This window comes from Ochotona princeps, chromosome 2 (genome assembly GCF_030435755.1).
Source record: "Ochotona princeps isolate mOchPri1 chromosome 2, mOchPri1.hap1, whole genome shotgun sequence".
In the NCBI taxonomy this organism is placed as follows: domain Eukaryota; kingdom Metazoa; phylum Chordata; class Mammalia; order Lagomorpha; family Ochotonidae; genus Ochotona; species Ochotona princeps.
In genome coordinates, this window is record NC_080833.1 from 71,178,163 (window position 1) to 71,201,079 (window position 22,917).

Here is a 22,917-nt window from a genome sequence, read left to right on the forward strand (position 1 = left end):
GATTAAAGAAAAGCTTACCATATCAAATTATATTTTAATGTTAAGTGCTTAATAACTGAGCTCCTTAACATACTGTAGAATGTGTAATCTCAATCATGGTGGAATGGAAATACTGTCAAGGATTTAGATCAAAAAAGATGGGTTCATTGGTATGTCATCAGGAGTTAAAATAAATTTCCTTGAGAGAATGTGAAAAGCAATGTAAAATGTGCTAAGAGCAGGTGTTTGGCCTACCTATTGGAATGCATGCATCCCATATCAAGTTTGCTCCTGATTCAACCTTCCTACAAACTCAGCACCTGGGAGGAAGCTGTGATTGCTCAAGTAATTGAGTTCCTATACCCACATAGGAGACTCACAGTGAGAATCCATCTCTTCAGCTTCCTGGCTGTATGGGACAATTGGTGAATGGAACAGTGGATGTGAGCTCTTTCTAACTTCCCTTCTCAAATGAAATAAATAAATAGAATAATAAAATGTGGTCATGTAAGTAATAGACACTTAAAAATTAAAGTGACAATTTCCTGGTGAAAAAAATGGGGTTATCATTGCTTGGATCATAATGCCTCATTTGGTATTAAAATGTTTATACTCCCAACATATTTTTTGTGTCCGTGTATATCTGTTTTAAACACTTCTATTGGTATTTTCTATGATCTGGCAACAAGATCTTCAAAAGAGATAGTTGTTTGGCTGAAAATTTCAACCTAGCATGCCATTAGAATCCCAGGTTTCAGGCCTAGTGTGGTAATCTAGTGGGTAAAGTCCTTGCCTTGCATGGATCAAGATCCTATATGGGCACCGGTATCCCAGCTGCTCCACTTCCCTTCCAGCTCCCTGGTTGGCCTGGGAAAGCAGTAGAAGATGGCCTAAAGTCTTGGGAGCCTGCATCCACATGGAAAGAAGCTCCTGGCTCTTTGCTTTGGATCAGCTCTGGTCTGGCCATTGCAGCCACTTGGGGAGTGAACCAGCAGACAGAAGATCTTTCTGTCTGTCTCTCCTTCTCTCTGTAAATCTGACTTTCCAATAAAAATAAATAAGTTTAAATTAAAAAAAAAATCCTAAGTTTCTGTTTTTTTCATGTCTATTTAGGGTTTATTCTTTGGTAGATATTTTCCATATTTACACTCTTTAAAACCCAATCTATTACTTGCCGGAGCCTCGGCGACTACCCTTTTTTGGGTGAGTCCCGGGGGTCTGTGTAGCGGGTCTGGGCCTCCCCTACTGCTCGCCATGTGGCTGGAGCTGGGGGGAGCCAGGAAGGGTGGGACTGGGGCCTAAGGAGTTGAACCTCTGGCAGGCAGCCACCTTGCTGCCTGCCAGGGGCCTTGAGATGGCCACGCCTCAAGCCTGGGACACACGGGCCTGCTACCACGTACCTGTGGTGAGCAGCTCCCGGGCGGCCAGTGCGCCATTTGGCACCAGGCTCCGCCTGCTGGCCACCCGGCCGGGGTGTTCTCAAATTTTGGGTCTTTGATATGCTGCTTGGATAGCTCCATCATGAACCCACAATGCTTTGGGGACGTGAACGAGTCCTAAAGATTCTCAATGGCACTAGATCTTCCTCTGAAGAACCTGTAATCACTGTATAATGCAGATTACCGAACACCAGTTCATTCAAGAGCCATAATCTGGACTTGTGCAGCAGGATGTCCCCATTGCCTAACAGAATGATGGATCAGCAGAGGGGTCACAGTAGGCAGGATCATGACATTGACTGGCATTCGAAAACCATACCCGGGGGTAGAAGGTGTCAGGGACGTGTGGGCCAAATCCCGTGGGAACTCTGACCCCACTGGATGGCTTAGGAGGGCCGTTGGAGACAAGGCAGGAGGTGCGACAGGCTATGGGATGTGCTAAGCTGACTCAGAGCAACCACTGTCATGCTTAATACTGGCCGGGAACTGGCCTGGTTGGGGAGCTAGGGGGAGGCCCTGGCTGGGTGGAGTTTCCCACTAATGGGAGCAGGAGCTGGAAGGGGGCTGCATTCTGGTCGGGTCGCAGTTGTAGTCTCCCTTGGCATAAGTGTGGACTGGGACAAGCCGCACGTGCCAGGTTAGACCGCAGCACAGTTTGGTGCTGCAGAGGACCAGGGTAGATGTGGGACGGACTTGGTTAGGTTTCAACCCCAACTGAGCCATATATGAGCTATATGTGGATATGAACGAGCCGTGGCTGGGCTGAAATTTTCAACAGCAGGAACCAGAATGGGTTGAAGACCAGTTAAGAACGGCCGCTGCTCCTGCTGGGGCAAGAGATAGAATGAGTGGTGCTGGCCCATGGACCTGCTGGTATGCGCGAAACCTGACACCAGGAGGGGTCTGATGGAGGAATCTGAACAGCTCCTCTGACAGGACACTGACCCTACAAATAAATGCAGGAAGCATGGAGGTAAACAACCCAGAAGAGGATATGGAAAGTGTCCCACTGGCATACATCTGGCTCGGGTTGAGGGCGGACCTGGCTGAGTCAGTTCGCGTCATCCACTGGCAAGTCCAAGCGCTGGAGCTGTGTGGGGGTCTGGCCAGGTTTGGTTGTGATAAAAACAGTACAAAACACAAAATGCCAAGGCGAGACTTCCTGTGTCTGTTAGGAACACAGTACCCAACCAGCACACTTCCCACTGGTTTAGTTGAGGGTGAGTGTGTGATGGGCAGAGCCACGGATGGACTGCAATACTCATTGGTTCCAGTGGAGGTCGGGGCTGAGAATAGAACCAACCCAGTGGTTGCAACCACCAGCTGATCGGGTGATGGACTGAGGCAGGCACTGTGCTTGCTAATACATATAGGAACCTGATCTGGGAACACCTCAAAGTTTCTTTGGGGATCCCTTCAATCAAAATGGAGGAATCAGAACATTAACCAAGAAAAGATGGAAGATTGAGTAGATCAACCAACCACCTCAGCTATATGTTGACAGCGAAAAACTGGACAAGGGGAGACTCTATGATGGACTATGTCAGTCAGTGGACTCTTTACCAGCCTCATTGTACCTGGATTGTTGCTGATGGTATGTTGGAGCTTTTAACTGAGCGGGATGATACTCTGCTGCTCTGCCTTCAAACCAGAGGGGGTATACCTAAGAAGGTGTTGAACTTGACTGAACAATAGGACACTGGACTATATGTTTGTTATATGCTTGCAGTGAGGGAATCCCAAATGAACTTGAGCTGTGGTGATGCAACAAGGTGGAGGAATCCACCATGGGGGGAGGGTTTGGGGAGGGGTGGGGAGAATCCCAGTACCTATGAAACTGTGTCACGTAATACAATGTAATTAATGAATAAATTTTGAAAAACCCCAATCTATTGTTTTACCCTAGTTAGTATGCCACAACTATGTATTTACTTATGTAATTATTTGCTAGCATATCACTCTATGATTATGTTATAGTTCCTTTTGGACAGTTACTTTATTTTATTTGCCATTGTATTAATAATAGTTTGCAGCAGGGGTATTTAAATGTTCATTGAATAAATAAAAAATAAGTGGCAGTGCACAAAAATAATCATTTCCCCCCCCCCCAATTACCTTAATTTGCTTTGTGGATTTTTTTCTTTAAGATTTGTTTATTTATTGGAAAGGCAGAATTACAAAGAGAGGGGAAGAAACAGAGACTTCCTTCCATCCAGTGGTTCACACTCCAAATGGGTACAACAAACAAAGCAGAACCAGGCTGAAACCAGAAATCAGGAATTTCTTTCAGCTCTCCCACATGGGTGCAGAAACCCAAGGACTTGGCCTACCTTCTGCTGCTGCTTCACAAGGCACATTAGCAGGGGGCTGGATTGAAAGTGGAGCAACCAGGTCTTGAACTGGTTCCCATATGGGATGTTGACATCATAGGAGGTGGCCCCTATGTGGAATTCTTCAATCAGCAGTTGACCTTGAGGAAATTTTGGTTATTAGGATTCTGTTTTTATATGCTAAAGTATTTTTTTTCTGGTCAAGTTAATTTCTTCACACAGGAAGGAATAGAAACAGCTTTCATTTTTTCTTTTTCATGATATGTGAATTCATAATATCAGCAAGAGTCCCAGATTGGCAGGTACCTTGAAGGTAATTTATATCAGTTTCTAAGGAAAATCCTTATTTTTTAATACATGTATAAATGATGCTCTATATATAAAATCAGAAAAAAAGAACTGTATTAGATCCTGCCTTATGGAACATTCAGTGTAATGGCAAAGACTAACTCTAAAACACAACATTTAAATACCCAGTTAATGTGCCTGTGAAGGTAGTGTATGATGTCATTCGTACTTGGGGCCCCTCTCACTGCACATGGGAGATCAGGTTGGATTTCCTGGCCTGTGGCTTCAGTGTGGCCCAGCCCCAGTTGTAGCCATTTGGGGAGTGAAGCAAGGTGTCTCTGTCTCTCTCTGCATTCAAATAACTAAATAAATATTTCTTTAAAGACAAAGATAAATATTTGATGTTTTTCAAGGTTTAAGAGTGAGAAAAGCTTTTTCTGTTGGAGGTGGATTGAATTTTATTTTTAATTGTACATATTTATATGGTATAGTGTGGCATTTAAAAACATGTACACAATGTGTAATTATTAGGCTAGAATAATGTGCACACCCATTGCCCCAGGTCAAATGTCATTTTTGCATCTTGGGAACATTCAAACCCCTGCCCCAACCCCTACCATTGCCATGGCCTCCTCACTGTGCATAATATCCTCCACATCCAACTTTAGTATTTGTGCTGCCAAAGTGAGCACAGCATCCTCCACTTCCATCTTTGTTGCTACACATGACAGAATTCCACTCTTTTATGGCTGGATAGCATTCCATTGTGTATATATTCACATTTTCTTTATTCATCTACCAGTGGACATAAAGGCTGATTTTATGTCTTGGCTGTTGTGAATAGTGCTGCAAAAACATGTGAATGTTAGTGTCTCTTCAACATCCTGATGTCATTTTTGTTGGATATATATATCAAGCAGTGGGATTGCTAGATCATGCGCTCATTCTTTTTCTAGTTTTCTGAGGAATTGCCACACTATTTTTCATGGTGGCTGAAGAAATTTATGTTTTTATCAGCAGCAATGTGTGAGAGTCCCCTTTCTCCACATATTTGCTTGGGTTTGCCATTCTAACTGGGATGAGATGATGTCTCACTGTGATCTCATTTGAATTGCATTTCGTTGATGATTAATGATGTTGAAATTTTTTGTTTAAGAAAATATTTATGTTGAAAGTTAGAGTTACAGAGAAGGAGAGATCAATATAGATGTATGGTTGTTGGTGGTGTGTGTCTGGAGGGGGAGTGAGTAGAGACACAGAGAGAGTGAACAAAACAGAAATCTTCCATACCCTGGTACCCTATACAGATGGCCATAATGGCCAGAGCTCAGCCAGGCTAAAGCCAGAAACTAGGAGCTTCACTTGATCTCCCACAGGGGTGGCAGAAGCCCACTCACTTGGACCATCCCCTACTGCTTTTTCAGACCATTAGCAGGGATCACAAGTGGAGTAGTCTTTGCTGTTGGTTTTGTTGTTGTTGTTGAGTTTTTAAGTCCCCGGTATATTCAGGATATTAACTTTGGGTCAGATAGATGCTTTGCAAATTTTTATTTACATTGTTAGATGTCTACTCTTTTTTTTAAAGATTTATTTATTTTTTATTACAAAGTCAGATATACAGAGAGGAGGAGAGACAGAGGGGAAGATCTTCTGTCCAATGATTCACTCCCCAAATGAGCTGCAATGGCCGGTGCGCGCCAATCCGAAGCCAGGAACCAGGAACTTCTTCCAGGTCTCCTACACAGGTGCAGGGTCCCAAAGCTTTGGGCCGTCCTCGACTGCTTTCGCAGGCCACAAGCAGGGAGCTGGATGTGAAGTGGAGCTGCAGGGATTAGAACCGGTGCCCATATGGGATCCTGGTGCGTTCAAGGCAAGGACTTTAGCCACTAGGCCATGCCGCAGGGCCCAAGATGTCTTCTTTCACTCTATTGATTGCTTTCTTTGATGTGCAAAAGCTTCTGAATTTGTTGTATTCCCATTTATTTTTGCTGCCTGTGCTTTAAGGGTCATATCCAAGAAGTTGTTCCCAGCACCAATGTCTAGGAGTGGTTCACCTATGTTTTCTTCCAGCAATTTCATAGACTCAGGTCTTAGACTTGTATCTTTTTTCCATCTTGAGTTCGTTTTTTATATGGTGAGAGGTATGGATCTAATTTCGTTCTTCTTCAGATATACATTCAGTTTTGCCAGCACCATTTGTTGAAGAGATTATTCTTATTCCACTGTATGGTCTGAGCACTTTTGTCAAAAATCAGTTGGTTGTATGCATATGGATTAATTCCTGGGTTGTCTAATTTAGTCCACTGATCTGTGTATCCGTTTTTATGCCAGTACCATGCTGATTTAATTGCTGTTGCTTTGTAGTATGTTTGAAAATAAGTCATTGTGCTGCTTCTAGCTTAATTTCTTTCTTGGTTTGGAATCTCTTTGGCTATCTGGTCTTTTGTGATCACATATAAATTTTATGTATATAATTTTCCCACTTAAAACACATATAATTTATCCTTTTTTCAAATTCTGTAAAGAATTCCATTGCTATTTTAATAGAGACTTCATTGAATATGTAGATTGCTTTAGGCAGTATAGACATTTTAATAATACTGATTCTTCCAATCCATGAACAAGGAATATTTTTCCATTGTGTGTTTGTATGTCCTTGATGATTTTTCATCCAAGATTGATAAACTTCATTGTAAAGCTTTTTCACTCTTTGGTTAAGCTGGGATTCTGGATATCGTTTGATTGATTGCTTTGGTTTGGGCTCTAGGTAAGTCCAGGAGTGTAGTCTCTGAGTGATTTCTTTTGTCTTAATGTCAGCTGTGTCTGTAATTAACACAGGGGCCTAGTCTTTTGCAGTTTGTGGGAATTGAGATGAATGAGGGTTTCCTTGGCTTTTAGGCCACAGATATCCCAGTGTCAGTCCCTCTGGTGTATGTTATAGCTAGGGCCTTGTGTTCTTTTTTATTTTTTTAAGATTTATTTATTATTGTTAAATCAGATATACAGAGAGGAGGAGAGACAGAGAGGAAGATCTTCTGCCCATTGATTCACACCCCAAGCAGCCACAACGGCTGGAGCTACATGAATCCAAAGCCAGGAACCCAGAGTCTCTTTAGGGTCTCCCATGCGGGTGCAGGGTTCCAAGGCTTTGGGCTGTCCTCAACTACTTTCCCAGACAAGCAGAGAGCTGGATGGGAAGTGGGGTTGCCAGGACACAAATTGGTGCCCATATGAGATCCTGGAGCATACAAGATGAGGACGTTAGCCATTAGGCTACTGCACTGGGCCCTGGGCCTTCTTCTTGGTGCTAAGGGTGACAAAGATCTTTGTCCCCTTGTCCTACTGGCAAACTTGAGTAATGCCAGGGCTTGTGACACAATTGCTGTGCTTCTAGTATTGTGGCTATGGATGGATCCTTCCCACATCCTGCTGGGATAGTCCAGCTGGTGCTATGGCTTATCATATGAACAGCTCTAGCCCTAGGACTGGAGAATACAAATTGACCCCTCTTGCAGCCCTACAGGATGACTATAAGGTATAAAGGAGACTTTAATCTGGAGAATGTTAGTTCAAACAGGTAGAATGCAGGCAGGTTTTTCCTTGTGCCCACTTGGTAGCTTCCAGTGGTAGCAGGAAATTTAGAACAGATTATTAAAGTCTGGGTATTTCAGGTACAGTGGAGCCATTGCCCAGATCTCCCAGGGTGGGAGTAGATTTTGTAATGGGCTGCTTAAGTTGAGTCTCCATTATTCTCAGAGTACTTGATCATGGCTCTGGGCTTAATGCCCAAAACTCTCAGAGTTGCAGGGTGCAGGAAGTCCATCCTTTGACCCACACATTGCCCTGGTTCTATGATGGTGGTAGAAGCAAAGAGAGTTGGGCTCTGTGACTTTCCCCAGCTGAGTACTTTGCTCTGTAGGAACAGGGGAGGAAATGGATGCAAGTCAGCTTCCCTGTTCTAAATCCAGCCATTGCTCAGACATCAGTCATCTCCCTGGGCTGAAGTAGAAATCAGCAGTAGGTGACTGTGGAATTCCCTCTCAGCTGAAACTACTGGAAGCTGGCAGGAGGCAGTCTTTTTCTACCATATCATGGTAACATGGAGGCCTACAGATAAAGGGGTTGACTACAGCAGTCTCTGTCTTTTCTGCTTCTGTAACCTGGAATTGTTTGTTTTGGCTCCTTTGCCATCAAATATTTCCATTGTTCACATCTCTAGAAATATAGTCCTTCCTTTGATTTTTTCATATCCCAAAGCAGCTTAAGTTACTGGTTGTTCCTTATTCAACAACCTTGAATTTCCCCTATATCAGGCTGATTTTTTTTTTAACTTTTTCCATGCTCGACTGCTTTCCCAGGCCACAAGCAGGGAGCTGGATGGGAAGTGGAGCTGCGGGGATTAGAACCGGTGCCCATATGGGATCCCGGGGCGTTCAAGGCGAGGACTTTAGCCGCTAGGCCATGCCGCCGGGCCAAAAAAAATAAATCTTTTTTAAAAAAAGAAATGAAGACCAAAGGAAGATTTTTTGTCACTTCATTATAGGACCTAAAAAAAGAAATAATAGATGAAATCTAAGAGGTTGCTTAAGTTTATCCCCTGGAGCAGCACTGGGAAACAGTTGTACCGCTGAGGATCATTTAGATATGTATAGCATCATTTGAGGATCATATAAAATTATCAACTTAATAATCAGCCTTCGGAAGGCGCCGTGGCCTGGCGGCTAAAGTCCTCGCCTTGAACGTGCCAGGATCCCATATGGGTGCTGGTTCTAATCCCAGCAGCTCCACTTCCCATCCAGCTCTCTACCTGTGGCCTGGGAAAGCAGTTGAGGACGGCCCAATGCATTGGGACACTGCACCCGCATGGGAGACCTGGAGGAGGTTCCAGGTTCCCGGCTTTGGATTGGCGCGCATCGGCCCGTTGCGGCTCACTTGGGGAGTGAATCATCGGACGGAAGATCTTCCTCTCTGTCTCTCCTCCTCTGTGTATATCTGGCTGTAATAAAATGAATAAATCTTTTTTTAAAAAAAAGATTTATTTTTAATATTTTTATTAGAAGGTCAGATATACAGAGAGGAGGAGAGAAAGAGAGGAAGATCTGTCCATTGATTCATACCTCAAGCAGCCGCAATGGCTGGAGCTACACGAATCCAAAGCCAGGAACCTAGAGCCTCTTTAGGGTCTCCCATGTGGGTGCAGGGTCCCAAGGCTTTGAGCTGTCCTCAACTACTTTCCCAGACCGCAAGCAAAAAGCTGGATGGGAAGCGGGGCTCAAGGATTAGAACTGTAGCCCCCAACCCAGATCCTGGTGCGAGCAAGTTGCGAACTTTAACTGCTAGGCTACTGTGCCGGGCTTGGTCTTCATTTGTTATATATGACCGATGCACCTTCCTGGCAAATCACTTCTCTTTCATGATTGGATAGCTGGCTGTTGCTTTTCTTAATTTAAATCTTAGCTCAAGTGTTACCTTTTCCAAAAGGCCTTCCTTGACCACCTGATGTTTTTTTCTCCAAGGTTTTCTCTGTTACTACACCCTGTTTTAGTTTCATAAAATACATTTCACAGTCCCAAATCACATTTATTTCTTTGTCTAATACCTTCTCCCCTGAGTAGAATGTAAGCTTTCTGAGGGCGGGGACTTTGCCTTGTTTACTTTTACATCCCCACCCCCATCAGGTGAACACTGTCTGACACATAGTATTCCCTCAGTATTTGTTTAAATGAATGAATGAATTAATTAATTAATTAAAAATAAATAAAATAAATAAATAACTCTATGAGATGAATGGGTGGAAAATAAGGTCTGTAAGGTTGGATCCTGAAGTCAGACTATCTGTTTTTGAGTCAGTGTATAAACTCTAGTAAAACAATCTGAGGTAAGTACTTCTCTGTGCCTCTTTGTAAAGCGGGGATAGTATTAGTACTGATCACATGAAATCATAAGGCTTAACTAATGTAATAAAGTACTTAAAGTTATGTCTGGCACATAGTGGGTTCATAAAAGTGATATCTATAATGATTATTATTAGAAGACATAGAATTTCTACGATGTTGATGCAATGAATCTAGCCATAATATACCACAGAAATATGCATTCTGCAGAAATGTGGAGGTAAAACTAATTGCAAAATTGCTACAAAAGCTTTTTTTCTCATTTATTTATTTCTAGGTAAAGGAAAAACAAGAATCAGAACTGAAACTCAAATCATTTGCTCCTCCATATGTATGTAATGTGATATTTTAAAATTATGATGCTAATTTTTAAACTCCAGTTTTTTATTTTAAAACTAATTCTCAAAATTTCCTGTATGTTTTAGGCTCTTCAACCAGAATTGTATTTGCTTCCTATAATGGACCATTTAGGAAATGTATATTCAGCATCAACAGTTACTGTAGATGAGCGGCAGAGTAATAATGATGTTGCTGAGGTTGATGGAACAGTTCTCAGACCAGTTAGTATAACTTTGTCAAAAGAAGAATCTGGAAGAGATCCCAGTTTGTTAGAAAACACTTTGAAAGAACTTCTTAACAAGAATCAGGAAGAAGGTGAATTGTACTAGTCTAGAAAAAAAAGATTATTACACTACATTTTACCAGTCAAGTCTGTAAGGACATTCTGGGCAAACCTAGCTTTACAAATAGAGGCAAAAGAAAAACAAAGCAACAGTTCCGTTTGGAGATTTTTAAAAATAAGCTTTTCTAGATAGGAAAACAAAACAATTTAAGTACTTAAAAAGAAAATCAAAATAGTTATAACAAACTATCACCTTTACTGCTCTTAAAATAAAAGGTTTCAGATAAAATTAAGGATATAGTGGAAAAATAAAGTGTTTACTATATAAGAATTTAGTTTTATTTGGAGGCCAGAGAATCATATCAAAGAAAATGGTGTGAAATGAAGGAAAACAACTTAATGTTTGGGGATATGTGTATCTCCAAGAAATTTTAGATTTTTATCTGATTACACAAATCAATTTAGTGTAACGTTATTTTTAAAAATTAGATAATTTTTAAATTATTAAAATTAAGTTTATAAATGTATAAGTGAAGCTGATTATACTCTAAAAATCAGTAAAAGTCAACTGAACTTTTTATATTACATAAGGAAATAAGCTGAAGAAAAAGCAGATATGTGATAATATTTCAGAAAAATTAATGAAAAGATACAAGTAAAAAGTAAATTTATGTTTGGTCATAAAAGTTTTAACTATATGCATAATTTTAATAATGTGAATTTCCCACATGTTTTTAAGGATTTTCATATGATTTAAACTTCTGTAAATTAAGTGAATCCACTTGAAATGATTGACAATATCTTTTAGAGCTGTCAAATATGCTAGTTCTTACCTGGTTATGTTTTGTGTTCTAGCTTTAAGCTTCTCCCAGTGATTTTCCAAATTTAGCACTTTCTTTAATCTTAGGCACATTAATATTCATTATTTTTTACTTAACACCAGTGGGATGCTCAGCAAGATTCTTTATTTTCTGTGTCTTCCCATGATTCTGTTTTGAGGAATAAAGGAGCTAGAAGGAAAAACACCTGGAATCAAAAATGCTGAGTGGAATCCCAACATTCCTGTACAGTACAAGATCAAGGGGTAAAGAGATGAGCAGTTGCCTTACATGAAGTAGCAAGCAGTGTCATATATCACTTGTTGGGCTATTGGCTAAATCCCCAGGTTATACTATTTGTACAAAATCTCTGCCAAAAAAAAAAAAAAAATTGGCAGATGTTTTAAATTCTGTTAATTCCATGAAAATATTTTAAATGCTAATAATTTATTGGTGTTTACTCAAAAATTATTTTAGTGGGAAGATATTATTTTCTGATTAGTAAGTATAAATTACACTCTTACTTTATGCTCAATAAATATAAAGAAGAAAATAAAAATTAGCAATACTTCTATCACCCAGAAATAGCTTCTGTTAGTATTTTCATATATATTTCTCTAGTTACTGTTTCCTATTGTTATATGTAATTTGTGTATATATAATTTTTTTTAGTTTTTCAAAGTTAAGAATGTACACAAACTCCTTTAATAGTGCTTTTATTTTTGTGGCCTGCATTTTGGCACAGTAGGTAAAGTTGCCACCTGTGATGCTGTCATCCCATATGAGCGCCAGTTTGTATCCCAGGTGCTCCACTTTGATCCTGCTCGCCACTAACAGCCCGGGAAAAGCAGCTGAAGATAGACAAGTGTTTGGCCCCTACTGCTCATGTGAGAGACCCAGAAGAAGCTCCAGGGCTGTCCTAGCCCTGACCATTGCAACCATCAAGATAGATGGAAATTCTTTTTTGGTCTCTCCCTCTCTCTCTCCCTCTGTATCTCTAACTTTCAAATAAAAGTAAAATTTAAAAATAAATCTTTAGTTTGGTGGGGTGGGGGCAGTAGTGTAGCACAGTATTGAGTGCCAGTTTCAGCTCAGGCTGCTCTGCTTTTAATCCGTCACTTGCTAATGTGCCTGGGAAAGCAGAAGAAGATGGCCCATGTACCAGGCTCGTGCCACCCCAATGGGAGACCCAGATGGAGTTCCAGGAGCCTGACTTTGGCCTAGCCTTGCCTTGACTTCTTTGGCATTTTGGGAAATGAATCAGTAGATAGAAGATATCTCTTTCTGCCTCACTTTTTCTCTTTGTAACTCTGCCTTTCAAATAAGTAAATCTTAAGAAAAAAATATTCTTTAAAAAATGTCTGTATCATAGATACTGCATTCATCATTGTCAAATTCCTTTTGTTACATTTTCTCTCCCGACCCTGTGTTAACTTACTTACTGTTATGAATGGTGCTATGAACAACACTTTTCTAAATGCAGTTTTACTGATTTGTCCTGTTTCCTTTTTTTTAAAGTTTAACTGCCGCTTGTTATCTGTTTTTCTTCTTAGAAAACTTTTTAACCTCATTTTTCCCTCTGGCCACATTCTCTTCCTTCTCCAATAATGATAACTACGATATTACTTTTGTGGAAAATTATTTTTATTTTCATGTTTTTCTTTATACTTTTACAACCATCTTACATACATTTTAACGTATGGCTTTGTTTTGTTTTAATGTTAGGTAGGTAGGTAGGTGGAGGATGTGTTGTATTCAGCTGTGTTGTCACATGTAATATTGCATTTTATTTTATTTTTTATTTTTACTTTTTACAAAGGAAACTAAGTACCAAATTTATTTCATCTAGTCATGGTGTCTTCAGTTTGAAGCAAATCAGAGGTAAACACACATACACACAAACATAAAACAGCTTGGGATTGCTTAAAAGACAGAGGCTTTTGATTATAGGTGAGCAGGAATAGAAATTAATATTTTGTTTTATAATAAAATTATATAAAAAACCATGAGACAGAGAAGAGTGCATTGAAACACTTAAAATAGCCAAAGAACACCACCAATACGTACTAGAATCTCCCAGCCAGAATTCTATATCCATTAAAATTATGTGACGTTGAAAGAGGGGGAGTGGTACTATGGCATAGTAGGCTAAACCTCTTCCTGAGGTGCTACTGATTGGACTTTCAACTGATCTACCTTTTTTTCTTGACTATGGTATTTTTTTCTTTTTTCCCCATTTTTCATTATCATTATTTTATAATACAGTTCCGTAGGCTCTGGGATTTCCCTGACCCTCTCCCCAAAACCCTTCCTTCCCCAACTGATTTCCCATACATTATATAATAATATAGTTCTTCATGAACAGTCACGAGTCCATTATTGCAGGCATGAACAATGACAGACAATCCAGCATCCTATTGTAAAGATAAATTCAACATTTTAATTGGGAGTCCATCTTTGGTCTGGAAGTACAGATGCATACTGCATTGCATCCTCACATCTGGATGATAGTCTCCATTAAACAGTTATATATTCCATTAAAAGCCACAAACAAAATCAACAACATGAAGAAAGAGAAATTTACAGTACCATGAAGTTAAATAACATGCTGAATAACTGATGTGTTCCCAGGAAAATGAAAAATGAAGCACCTTTTTGAAGAAAATGATGCTACTGTATGACCTATGATTTAGTGAAGAATTTGAGAAAAAAAGTTTTGAAAAACTGAAAATAAAAACAAAAACATCAAAATCCATTTCTTTCTATAGACAACAGATAGATGGGGTTTGTTTTTTGATCTAGTCTACTAATCTATGATATTTGGTTGATGGGTTTAAGCCTTTTACATTCATGGTTAATATGAACAGATGGTAATTTGGTCCTGTCATTTTAGTAATGTGTTGTTTGATTTAGTCTTCTATTGTTATTTTACTGGGATATTCTTCACTTTTGCTTTTGGTTTTGGTGGGTGCTATTCCTTTTCTCTGTCAAGAGAACATCTTTAAGTATCCTTTGTAGGGCAGGTTTGGAAGAGGCATATTCTTTTTACTTTTCTTTGCTTTGGAAGAAATTTATTTCATTTTCAAAGACAAAGTAAGGCTTTGCTGGGTACATAATTCTGGGCCTACAGTTTTTTGCTTTTAGAATCTGGAATATGTCATTCCATTCTCCTCTGGCCTATAATGTTTCCTATGAGAAGTCAGCTGAGAGCCTGATTGCCATTCCTGTGCAGGTCAATTGATTTTCTCTTTTCATGTGCACATTTAAGGATCTTTGTCCTATGTTCAATTGAAGAGAGCTTGATTATCATGTGTTGGGGTGAAGGTCAGTTTTGGTCAATTCTAATGGGGATTCTGTGCCCCTCTTGGATGCTGTTTCCCAATTCTTTCTCCAAATTAGGGAAGTTTCCATTTATTTTTTCATTGAATACAACTTTAAAACCAACACATTTTTGTATATGATTCCTAAATGTACGTGTGCAAGAGGAATGGCATTGAATTCACATGTTCATCTTTACGAGACAATGTCCATGTGTTTCCGCAGTAGCTGTACTGAGGTGCAAATTCTTAAAGTTCCTATTGAGCAAAAATATTATTATATCAGACAATTTTCTATTTCTCTGCTATAATTCTGGTTAATTTCTTCACATCTTCCTTCCAATGTTGTTTTAGTCGTGTTAATCTGTTAAAAATTTTTTTCATTTGATTTAGTAATTAAGGTATTTCACGTTTTTTCCTCAAGTTTGTCTTTGGTTGGATAATTTTGGAGGCCTTATAGTGGCTTTTTGGATTTTTTGGATCTTCCTGAAATGCTGATTTAGTATCTTTTTATTTTTCTGTTCTTTTAGCATGGGTATCACATATAAAAATTCACTGCTGTTTTAGTGAATCCACAATTTAAAGTATAATGAATAAAGATTTTAGAAGAAAATTTATGTGTATGTATAATTCATTTTATATTTCAACTTGTGACTTGCTTGCCTTTTTACTTTGATTCTTTTGAAAAGCCTTGATTTTGCAAGCATACCGTTCAGACACTGAGAGAGGAGAGTGATATCTGCAGGCTTCTGCAGTTTCTGTACACATTTTGAAGCTATCCTCAGTACATGTGTATTTAGAATTATTGTATCTTCATGAATCCTTTATTATGTAACATTTGTCATGCCTTTGACAATAGTCTTTAAGTTTACTAGTCTAATATTAATAAAGGTGCTCTAGCTTTCCTTTTTTAAAGATATATTTATTATATCTTGAAAGAACAATAGAGAAAGAGAGATCCTCCATTCCCATGGCTCACTCCCTAAATGGTCACAATAGACAGAGCTGAGCCAACCCATGGGCCAAGAGTCAGGAACTCTATCCTGATCTCTGATGTGGGTGTTAAGGACCCACATGCTTGAGCTGTCTTTGGCTGCCCTACCAGGCTCATTAACAGGAAGCTGCATAGCTGGGACTCTACCTGGCACTCCAATATTGGATGCCAGTGTTAAAGTAGTGGCTTTTATTTGCTTCTGGGGGTTTGTCTGCTAATATTTTATTAGTATTTTGAGTAGAAAATTTCGCATTTCTTCCTATTCAATCTTACCTTTTACTTTTCTGAAATTTGAGCTATCTTCCTTTTTGGAAAATTATGACTGGTGAGATATGCAAAGTTTATACCTTATAAATACATTAGAGTTGAAGCAAAACTACAATTTGAGCACCACTAATTCATAAAAATATTCCCAAACCCAAATAACTACCAAACATGAAACAATTGTAGTCACAAGAATTTTAGATACAGGGTAGGCAGTGCATACTGATTTCTCCATTTGTACGTATTTAAAGGGGTATTACAGTAATTATATGCTATTCTTTCACATAAGCTTGTGTTCCATAGCTCTTATGATATGGCTCAACTTTTAACACACTAAATTTTTTGTATTACTTTTATTTGAAAGGCAGAGAGAGAGAGATGTTTCATCTGCTGTTTATAAGTGCCCACGCAGGGCTGGGTTGAGACCTGGAAATGAATCTGGTTTGTCCATGTAAATAGGTGTATCTAGCACTTGAACTACCAGCTGCTGCTTCCCAGGGTGCACATTAGCTGAAACCTGGAATGGAGGAGGAAGCCAAGACTTGAACTTGGGCAGCCTGGTAGAGGATGCAGACATCCAAACATTGTCATAACTATTGTGGTAAAACATCCACCCCAACTTTAACACATTTAATGTTTGACTTCATTATTTCCAATAAGTAGGCCTTCCTGATTTTGTTGTTGCTGTTTGTTGATTTATCCGAGTTACAGAAGGAGAGGAAGAAATAAAGAAAGAGAGAACTTCCATCCAGTGGTTCACCCTCCAGATGACAATGGCCAGGGCTGGGCTAGGCTGAAGCCAGGAGCTTCACTGGGTCTCTTATGTGGTGGCAGTGGCCCAACCAGTTATCTTGTCAAATTGTTTTTATTTCTAATCTCCTTTACAATCTCTTATTTACTATGTTGTCATCAATCCTTTCATGTCATTTTCTTTATTTACTTTTATTTGTTTGAAAGGCAGAGAAAAAGAGGTGTCTTCCGTCCGCTCATTCACTTCTGTCCACAACAGCCAGGGCTTGACCAGGCTAAAGCTAGAAATCCAGAATTCCATCAGGGTTTTACACTGGATGGCAGTTACTCAAGTACTTGAACCATAACTCACTGCCTTGTAAGGTATACATAAACAGGAAGCTACAATCAGAAGCAGAATAGCATCTCAAACCCAGGCATCCAGAATGGTATCAACTGCTGCACTAAACGCTTGCCCCCCATCATCATCATTCTTACACATCAGATTACCTTGAAAGACTCTGGTTACTGCTTGAATCCTGAGCTTATTAAAATAGAATGAAAAAAATATTCCTCCTCTGACTTCCAAGCCAGCTAGAATCTATGACTGTGCAAATTTTTCACTTCCTACCCCAAGAAGCTTCCTTCATGTATCTCATGGTACGAATGGAGCCTCCATGATCTACTTCATGTGGTTATTTTTAGCTATTATTACTGTCACTATTACTATAGTATGTAGGTAGACAGGAATAAAAACTACCATGGACTGGTATTTCTGGAAAGGTAGGTAAGGATTTTCATTTCAGAAACCTTATTTACAAAATTAAGCAATTTAATAGGCATTGGTAAACCATTTCAAGGCTTTAAACCATTTCAAGGCATAATAGGATTTTTTTCTAGAAATAATGGCTTAGACTGCAGAACTGAAAGAATATATATATTTAGGCTGTAAGAACCTGAAGTAGGAGAATATTGGTTGAAAAGTAATCAGAGCTTGGAATCAACAGCACTTTAAGGATTGGGCAATGTGTTAGGTGTTTTAATTGTGCTGTGCCATTTTCGAACTAAGGAAATTGAAAATAGAGAAATATCTAAAGCTGTAACTTCTATGACAGTGCCAGGCTTTGAGGTCTTGTGTCTGTTACAAAAGCCTTTGCTTTATGATACTATACAAACTGAAGTTTTCACTACTGATAAAAATGTTGCATATATTACCACCATATTCCTTTCACGTACACTTCTATTTGTTTATATTCATCTGTCTTCTGTTGTGAAAACAGCTTACAATTCAAAACTTAGTGTCACAATTTTCACTGCCTTTTCTGTGACCCCAGTTACAGCTATCTAGCAGATTATCTAGCTCCAAAAACTTATAGTTCTGAAACACTGTATTATTTCTTTCTAAAGTAAATAGGCTTGGTTTTCTCTTATTATGTTATATAGGTGCTGCAGAGCAGTGCCTCATGCTCTAGCTGTTACTAGGAGTAAGATATATATTCTATATTCCTATCAAATTGTAATTCAGACTCTACAGAGTTTTGTAGTGCTATTTGTTGCAGAGGGGTGGACAGAGGCTTTTAAACAGCTACTATTTCCATCTTTTCATTTTACATTGAAAAGATCTTTTAGAAAATTCTATACTTGCTGTCCTTTAATGACCATACTGATTCCAATTAGGAAAGAAATGGTAGCAGACAAACTAAAACTAATAAGGGGTTCAAATTACAAATTATTGCGACAATTCTTGTAAAATGACGTTTCAAATATTAGTTTGACTCTTTTTTTCTAGATTTTTTTTCTCCATAGGAAGAAAAAAGCCTACATTAACAGATCATGTAGAATATTGATGTAAATATTTTTAAGAGAGATGACAAAATTCTGTTACAATGAAAGGATATTTCATAAATTAAAATGTTATTTCACAATAACACCTGACATTTTAGGCTTTGTATTTACATTGGTATTATCCAGAGGTTCCTCGGAGCAATATTTCAAAAGAAGCTTTTAACAAAAACTTTCTGGAGAGAAAACAGTTTGAGAAAAGTCCATCATATCACCATTCAGATTCAGTTTGTATAGAGATAGAAGTGCTATGAAAGGAAAAGAGAGGGCCCGGCGGCGTGGCCTAGCAGCTGAAGTCCTTGCCTTGAACCCGCCCCAGGATCCCATATGGGCGCCGCTTCTAATCCCCGCAGCTCCACTTCCCATCCAGCTCCCTGCTTGTGGCCTGGGAAGGCAGTTGAGGATGGCCCAATGCGTTGGGACACTGCACCCGCGTGGGAGGCCTGGAAGAGGTTCCTGGTTCCCGGCATTGGATCGGCGCGCACCGGCCCGTTGCAGCTCACTTGGGGAGTGAATCATCGGATGGAAGATCTTCCTCTCTGTCTTTCCTCCTCTCTCTGTATATCTGACTTTGTAATAAAAATAAATCTTTATAAAAAGAAAAAAAAAAAAGAAAGGAAAAGAGAGGGCTAGCCTGATAGCTTAATTGACTAATCCTCTGCCTGCCAAGCACCAGCATCCCATATGTCCTAGTCCCCACTTGCTATCCGGCTCTCTACTTGTGGCCTGTGAAAGCAGCAGATGATGTCCCATCCATATGGCAAGTTCTCAAAGCTCCTGGCTTTAGATAGGCTGAACTCTGGCCACTGCGGCCTATTGGGGAGTGAACCAGTGACTGAAGATCTTTCTCTGCCTCTCCTCTCTGTAAATTTACCTTTCCAATAAAAATAAATAAATCTAAAAAAGCAAAACAAAACAAAAACCCCAAAACAAAAAACACATTGCAAAAGGAAGAGAGAGAGAGAGAGAGAGAGAGAGAAAGGGAGAGAGAGAAGTGTGTGTGTGTTGTGTGTGTAGGGTATTACGTTCCTGTTTAGTGTTGCTTTATTGAATGCTTCTCCAATTGAATTAACCAAAGAATTTTCTTTCCATATAAGCTAAAGTTTCAGGAAATTCACTTTGGAATTATAGTTTTGCATCTGTGTAGTGAAGCTCGTGGAGATTCTGAAACATATAGGACAAGATTATAATGTATACACACAAAAACAAAATTTTATTTTAGTATTTTCTTAATATTCTGAACTTTATTTGCCATGAATGAAAATCAACATCAGCTGGGGAAAAAGACGTTCGAAAACAAAGCCAGACTGCACAAAATCAAATTGGAAATTCTGAGTTGCCAGGATCATTGGAAGATTCAGATAATGATTATTGTAGCATTAAAAAAAGGTAATTAGTACAGATGCTGACTCCACATGCTATACTCTGAACTGTAAGAAAAAGAATGGGGTATCCAAAATAGTTTATGAGGACTTTTAATCAGAACAAATATATGAATGAGTTTAATGATATTTTTAATTAAAGTTAATCTTGATTCTCTATTGTTAAATTGTTCCAAAATTAATGGGTGATAACTTCTTGCATTTATTTATATTATATTATTTATGTCATCAGAAGCAACCTGACCAGAGAAAAATGTCTGTGATTATTTGTTTTTGTAAAAACAAATTCATCTCAAATTCTTGGTTGTAGGAAAGCTGATCAATATGCTTGTATTTCACATTGATATAATTTCATTCAAAATTAGAGTATTGAGAATTTTGTAGAGATTTGAAATTAAGATGAAATTTTAGTTGTGCATTCACAAAAAATCTATAAACAAAACAGATTTTTTTCTGATTTCATATTATTTTTTAAATAATCTTACTTAGTTGATCAGGGTACAAAGGGTCAAGGACTACAGGAAAGTGGGTAATACCATTTTTTTTCCACACTAATATCATCATTTTTTCCAAAACAGATTTCTAAAACTTCCAGATATTTTACCTTGCCATAGAAATTGAACTTGAATCTTGTATGATAATGTAATATGATTTTGTTGGCTGTGTTAAATGTAGTTTCTGTTGATTATTACTTTGAATGTAAATATGGTAATGATCTCAGGCTTACTTAAAAGAATTATGTTTGTGTTTATAAGTCATCAGGTAAAATACATAAAATGTAAAAAGCTAATATTCATGATTTTATGTTTTAACATTAATTTTAAATCTGTCACCCTTTTAAGTCAGTTTATTTGGAAAGATGATGATGATGCAGCTCTCAGAAGACAGAACGATCAGGTATGATTTGCAAATTTTTGTTCAAGTGTGGCATTGCTAAATATATAGAAATTAAAACTAAAATATCTAAGTTCCCTTGTGATATACTTTTAAAATCACTATTGGCAATGGTAGTTCAATTTTCATTTCTGCTTTTTTTTAAGATTTATTTGTTTTTATTGCTAAGTCAGATATAAAAACAGGAAGAGAGACAGAGAGGAAGATCCTCTGTCCAATAATTCACTCCCCAGGTGACCTCAATGGCCATCCGAATGCTGCACCGACCTGAACCCAGGAACCAGGAGCCAGGAACCTCTTCCAGGTTTCCCACAAAGGTGCAGGGTCCCAAGACGTTGGGCCGTCCTCAACTGCTTTCCCAGGCCACAAGCAGGGAGCTGGATGGGAAGTGGAGCTGTGGGGATTAGAAGCGGCGCCCATATGGGATCCCGGCAGGTTCAAGGCGAGGATTTTTAGCTGCTAGGCCACAGGGCCAGGCCCGAATTTTCATTTCTGCATTTTTGATAATAGACAATATGCACAAATATGAAGGGGGAAAATATTTTACATTAACACTTCCTGATCATCTCAAATTTAGTAACTAGTCTTTCTTAAAAACTGACTGATCAATTGATTGATTTAGAAAGGCAGAGAGGAGAGACAGAGATCTATTCACTGGTTCACTCCCAAAGTGACCACAACAGCTCCTATAAGGGGTACAGGTGCTGCAGGCAGAGACTTAATTTACTACACCACTGACAGTAGGAGTATAAATTAGTATACACATTACAGGAAACAGTATGGAGATTCTTTAAAACATAAAAGACAGAAATACTGATGCAATAACTCTGTAACTGGATACTTGTTTAAAGGCAAGGAAATTGGCCTGTGAAAGAGGCATTGGCACCCCTGTATTCACTGCAGCACTTCTCACAATAGTCAAAATATAGACTCAACTAAAGTGTCCATCAAAGGCTGGCACTCTGGCAGGTATCCCAGAGAGGTCGCTGTTCCAATCCAGGCTGCTCCATTTCTAATACAGCTTGCCTCAAGTCCACAGGGGAAAACATTAACCTTCCACTTGGGAGACTGGATAAAATTCCTGGCTCCTGGCTTTGGCCTGACCCTGGCTGTTGCAACCTCATCAGGGGAGTGAACCAGCAGAGGGAAAACCTTTGTCTTCCTCTTTTTCTGCACTTTGCCTTTTGAAAGAATAAATTTTAAAATGAGCAGTCTATAAAGTAAATTAAGAAAAAATTTTATCCAAAACACAAAAGTATCAAAAATGTTTGACAATAAGATGCTGGAATTGGCCCGGCGGCATGGCCTAGCGGCTAAAAGTCCTGGCTTTGAGCATGCTAGGATCCCATATGGGCACCAGTTCTAATCCCGACAGCTCCACTTCCTGTCTAGCTCCCTACTTGTGGCCTGGGAAGGCAGTCAAGGACGGCCCAATGCCTTGGGACTCTGCACCCGTGTGGGAAACCTGGAAGAAGTTCCTGACTCCTGGCTTCGGATCGGCGCAGCACTGGCTGTTGCTATCACTTGGTGAGTGAATCATTGGACAGAAGATCTTCCTCTCTGTATCTCCTTCTCTGTATATCTGACTTAGCAATAAAAATAAATAAGTCTTTAAAAATAAGATGCTGGACTGTCTGCTATTGTCTGTATTGGCAATGTTAAGAAACACTTAAATAGAAGAATTATGAACTTATGACTGCTTATGAAGGACTACACTACTGTAATAATATGGGAGAAATAAGTTGGAGGAAGGGAATTTGGGGAAGGGGTAGAAGAAATCCAAGAGCCTGTGGAATTGTACCATAGAATTAAGTTGAAAAATATATATATATATGCATATGTATATTTAAAAATTATGCTTTGGCTTTGATACCAACCTGATTTTTTCTTTGTAAACTGATTTGGGTGTTTTTGCCTAAAAGTCAAAAGATTCTTTTTGACTATGTTTATCATGCTGTATCTTTGCTGAGAATTCTAAATCAGGGTTTTTTGTTTTTTTATTTTCTTTTCCCCTGTACATAGTGGGCCCTTTTCAGTATGAAAGTAAGGGCTTATTTTTTCCTTTCCCCCCCCCTTACTTCTTTTCTTTAAAGATTTATTTTTTTATTTGAAAGAATTGCAAAGA

General features: G+C 38.9%; 1 protein-coding gene and 1 long non-coding RNA gene across 4 annotated transcripts in view; both read left to right on the top strand.

Annotated features, from left to right (window-relative positions):
• Positions 1-22,917, top strand: part of SPATA1 (spermatogenesis associated 1) — a 52,135-nt gene that overhangs the window by 14,835 nt on the left and 14,383 nt on the right. For all 3 annotated transcript variants that reach the window (XM_058658703.1, XM_058658700.1, XM_058658698.1), the window contains 4 exons: positions 10,208-10,261; positions 10,356-10,584; positions 19,791-19,905; positions 20,741-20,795. In XM_058658703.1, coding sequence (XP_058514686.1) covers positions 10,208-10,261; positions 10,356-10,584; positions 19,791-19,905; positions 20,741-20,795 — 453 coding nt within the window. The remainder of the gene's footprint in view (positions 1-10,207; positions 10,262-10,355; positions 10,585-19,790; positions 19,906-20,740; positions 20,796-22,917) is intronic.
• On the top strand, positions 3-1,037 carry LOC131478541 (uncharacterized). The gene is made up of 2 exons (XR_009244543.1): positions 3-486; positions 834-1,037. It is a non-coding gene; the product is annotated as an uncharacterized LOC131478541 (long non-coding RNA).